This window comes from Triticum aestivum, chromosome 7D, assembly GCF_018294505.1.
Source record: "Triticum aestivum cultivar Chinese Spring chromosome 7D, IWGSC CS RefSeq v2.1, whole genome shotgun sequence".
Classification (NCBI taxonomy): domain Eukaryota; kingdom Viridiplantae; phylum Streptophyta; class Magnoliopsida; order Poales; family Poaceae; genus Triticum; species Triticum aestivum.
The window spans coordinates 551,511,733-551,516,458 of NC_057814.1; the positions used below are offsets into that span (position 1 = coordinate 551,511,733).

The 4,726-nt window shown below is 46.0% G+C and overlaps 1 protein-coding gene across 1 annotated transcript; it reads left to right on the forward strand.

The window, feature by feature from the left end:
- The first annotated feature begins 218 nt into the window (after positions 1–218).
- On the forward strand, positions 219–2,556 carry LOC123167328 (F-box protein At5g18160). The gene is made up of 2 exons (XM_044585176.1): positions 219–472; positions 1,127–2,556. Exon 2 carries the CDS (start codon positions 1,132–1,134, stop codon positions 1,885–1,887), a length of 756 nt encoding a protein of 251 aa, XP_044441111.1. The 5' UTR covers positions 219–472; positions 1,127–1,131; the 3' UTR covers positions 1,888–2,556.
- The last annotated feature ends 2,170 nt before the right edge of the window (positions 2,557–4,726 follow it).

The following is a 4,726-nucleotide window of genomic DNA, read 5'->3' on the forward strand; positions in this document are numbered from 1 at the left end:
AATCTTGCTTCTTTTTAGAAACACTTTCTATTTTGCTACTTTTTTTTAGACAAAATTTGTTTTTTTTTTTTGAGAACTTTGTATTTTGCTTTTTTTTAACAGAACAGACGTATTTTGCTTTTTTTAGGGATAGACGTATTTTGCTTGGAGTCATCGCTAGTCCCTTGGGCCCCGCCGCTAGGCAGTCTCCCAATGTAACTGTAACCAGCCCACTCACTCACGCGCGGGCCTTCCCAACGTACTCCGGCCCTGTAGCGTGTCGCCGATGACAGCATTTCTGGCCGGGTCCTTCGTCGCCTCCTCTCCCCGCCGGCGCAGCAGCCAGAAGATCCTCCTCGCCCTCCTCCCCATATCTGTCGGCGGCGAGCGAGCCCTCGTCCGCTCCGCTTCGGGAGGGTCGCCGTCGTCCTTCCCCTCGACGGCGACGCGTGCAGCGGCTGACCGCGAGGAGGCGCCCGCTGCTCTCGTACTGGTAAGACGAACACCCCACAAATTCACCTTGTTTTTTGTTTACCAATTACTCCTACTCTATATCGGTCAGACATCGGTAGAAAAGAAGCCATTATTAGTCCTGCCTCCTCTTCCATTGCCTGATGCAATCACAACACATGGCCAGGATATAGACATTATTGCAGATTAGTCAACAGGGATTAAAATTTCTGCTAGCTGATTCGTGCATTATGCATGACTGTCTGATTACAAAGTACACTATGTTTGATGGCATCTCAACTGAGGGTCACCAGAACTATGATGTGATCACAACAAGCACAGGAAGCATTTGTTCATTCGTTTAACCTTCTATTCATTAGTCATTACTGACATGTTCTTTCAGTAAAAATTGTTACATTGAAATAGTACGCCGAATGATTTTCTGCTTATCATGTAGGACCGGGACGACAATTGTAAAATTCTAGCCAATTCACACTTTTGAGTTATGGTTCGTGCCACTGGATTTTGGCTGCACTTTTATATAGTAGATTCTTCATAGCAGTACTCTGCCATAGAGCATTTGAATATAAAGCGTCACATTATATCTTCGACCTATGCCAAATACTGTTATGCATTTGCCAAGTTGAATTTAGGGGTACACTTAAGCTCAATCATCTCCATCTTTTTTTTACCGTAGATTTGATGGAACACCGGTGCCAGTCAATCGCCATGATGAAAAGACGCCACACGACCGTCCTCGATGACCTGCCCGAGTGGATTGTCATCGAAGAGATCCTCATCTGGTTGCCCCCCAAGGACCTCTTTCGCTGTCGTGCTGTCTGCAAGTTGTGGCGCAGTGCCACCTCCACCGACAAGTTCATGCTCGACAATTGCCACCGCCAGCCATCGCTCCCTGTCATCAGACAGGATATCCCTGGACACAAAGGAGTCAGGTTCGTTGTCTTCCGTGACAAAAGTGTCGGAGCCGATCAAAAGCTCTGTCCAATCATCCAGCACTCTAAGTTCCATAATCTCCTGGGCGCCTGTGATGGCTTTCTCATCTTGTCCAGTGAGTCTGATTTCTGGATCTGCAACCCGGCCACTCGCAAATGTGCTATACTACCGCAACCTCGAGTTCCATCATCATCAGCAAGGGTTCCCCGCATCTACATAGCCGGATTCTACCAGCACCAACCATCTGGGGAATACCGGGTGCTCTGGTTCTCACGTGGCTGCCTTCGTGGCTACGTTCTCAGGTTTGGATCCGACAAGCCGAGAATCATCAGTCGGCCATCTGTGTCATCGCGTTTGCCGGAATTCTGGCACCAAGGGGAATTTGATTCCTGCTATGGTTCACAAGTCAACCACCGCGGCAGCCTGCACTGGTTAACAGGAAACTACATGGAGACTGCCGTGGACATTATGGTGTTTGACACAGTTACTCAGACGTTCCGGTAGATGCGCAGTCCTGGCCAGTTGGGCCGTCGGGTGTCGTTGTTGGAGATGGACAAGAAGCTTGCTTCATGCATCAACAATGATGCCAGCATAGAGATTTGGGTGATGCAAGACTATGAGGCTGAGGTCTGGGCCTTGAAGTACCGGATTAACTTGTTGAATACATCACCACAGTTCAAGTTTATTTCTAAGATGGCACTGCTTAACCAGCATGAGCTGCTGATCTGTTGTCACACTCCATCGGCGGGTCCTGATTATCTGTTGCATTGTGACACTGACGGAAAGTTTTTGGGATATTACGAGATGAAAGAGGGAACATATTCAACATACTTCACAAATCAGTACTTTCAAGAGAGCATGATTCCACTTCCGTTCTGTGAGATGCAAGAAGAAGGTGGTTTGGATAAGGAGCCTCCATTCTTCATAGGGCTATAAGCTGGTTTGTAATTCTAGTTGCCATGTATGCCTTTGGAGTATGCATCCTTTATGAGCACAAGGTCCTAGTTCTTACTTTATAGTACTAGTAGAACTGAACAATGCATATGGCTGTTCTAGCTCTTTCTACCATCGGGTGCCTTTTGTGCTGTCTTGAGCGTCATCATGATATGTTGGAGTATCTATGCTATACACCTGTGCTACTTCTTCCCCATTTACTTTCACTTCTCAATGTTAAGTAGTGTGAATGGCACTGGCTTCAATTTGAAATGCTAATTATTTGTGCTACTAGAGAATTAGTGCAGCGTTGGCATGGCATCTAGCATGGTTTCTAGGAAAACAGTGCCATCAATAAAATATGAGAGATGCAGTTGTAGTCATTTTCCTTTAGAGGATATACTTTTATAAGACGGTGGGGGAGATATGGGCTCTGCCAATAGAAGTTAATTGTGGGACTTGTAGGTAGTTGTTGGAATGGTTAGTTTGGATATTTGCTGGGGTTAATAGTTTGATATTCGCTGCTCTGTATGCAATTTGGGTTTAACTCCAAAGTAGAATTCCTTGTGGCACCTGGTTTCTCCTGGTCTATGTTGTGTGAAGATGTTTTGTTTTATCAGGGATACTTGCATAGTTGTGCAGTTTGGTTCTTAACACAGTTCTATTTCTTCAGTATGCTATTGTTAAACTTTTGATAAAGTGATCTGGTTCCTATTCTTGACTCTCGAGTTAAATTTGGTATCTTAACTTTGTCCTGTTTAGATAATGAATTTGGTATTTTGGTTATATGTCGCCGGGGTGGGTATTTGTTTCTTGTTAGGGTACAAATGAGTTGATGTTGTCTTTACAGTGAGTTAGTACTTCAGTTTGGACTGCCCAGCTTTGAAAGTGTTGGACTTGTATGTTTTCTTCTTACTCTGTGACAAGGATCGACTTGAACATCTACTCTCCTGGTCCTGGACCGGGAAAGATGTGCTAGTTTGCATGTCGACAGTTTGCCGCCCGGTTTACGACTAGCCGAAATGTGCCTGCAGTTTTCTTGATGCAACTAGACTAATGGATACTAGCACTCTGAAACTCTCCCTGAATTTCTGTGTTTTTTAATCGTTTCTGAAAACGATTGGACAACATGTTTTACCCCCACTTGCCCACTGGCGTTATCTTTCTGTTAGAAACTTTGGTAGTCATACATTTGGGATGCAATGTGGCATCAGAGGTAACACTGAGCTGGGGCGATTCGTTCGGTCTGAAACAAGAAATGATGGTTATGGTTATGTAATTTGGAATTTGGAAGGCAAGAAGTCTGCAGCAGCTTGGCAGAAAAATATCTGGAGTTGAACTTGTGGTTGTGGGTATTGTGAAGCAACTTGTAGATGGCAGGAGGAGTGCACTGCACAGGAGGTTCTCAGGCACAATGCGCATGAGCTTGTTCAGCTTGTTCGTATGTGCATTTGAAAGCAAGAAGAATCAATTCATTGGTTCTCTTTTCTTTGGAAAGGGGAAAGCACTCAAGGCGCCAAATTGCACTGAGCTTAGCTCAGTTACAAAATACAGGATGGATAACATGGCTGAAAAACCTGGAGCACTGGACATTGGCTATCTGTATGAGCTAAGCTTTTGGTTTAAAAAAAAACTTTCGATCTATTCATCTTCAATCATGGCAGTACAACGATCATAAAAAATAAAAAAATATTACATCTAGATTCATAGACCACCTATCGACGACTACTAGAACCGAAGCGAGCCGAAGACGCGCCGCTGTCATCGCCTCTCCCTCGTCGGAGCTGGGCAAAACTTGTTGTAGTAGAATATCGGGAAGTCATCGTGCTAAGGCCTCATAGGACCAGCGCGCCAGAACAACAACCATCACCGATGAAGAGTACCGTAGGTCCGAAGAATCAACCTTAAGACACATGAACGTAGACGAACGACGAACATATCCGAGCAGATCCACCAAAGATAGATCCATCGGAGACACATCTCCACAAGCCCACCGACGGTGCTAGACTCACCATCGGAATGGGGCTAGGCCGGGAGAACCTTATTCCATCTTCAGGGAGCCGCCGCTTTCTCGCCTTCCTGAGCAGGACACAAACCCTAACAAAGCACAAAGCAACATCTAAAAATGGAGCCATCCCACAGGCAAACGCCGGGATCCACCATGCCTTCATGGCCCTAAGACCACCGGAGACGAGGCGGACCGGCGACGACGCCGGCGGGAGGCGGAGAAAACCTAAACTTGGGAGAGGAGGCGTGGCTACGTGAGGCAGCTTGTATGAGCTAAGCTACTTCACGAAAACGCAGGTTCAACATTCTTGTTAAGTACCTCAGCTGTAGTTTGGAGAAACTCAGCGAGCATAGGCCATACCTCCCACTCCACTCTGTCAGATCTGATGTCTCGGTGGACAAA

Coding starts and splice junctions, on each gene's coding strand:
- LOC123167328 (XM_044585176.1), top strand. CDS start 1,132: ATGGAACACCGGTGCCAGTCAATCGCCATGATGAAAAGACGCCACACG.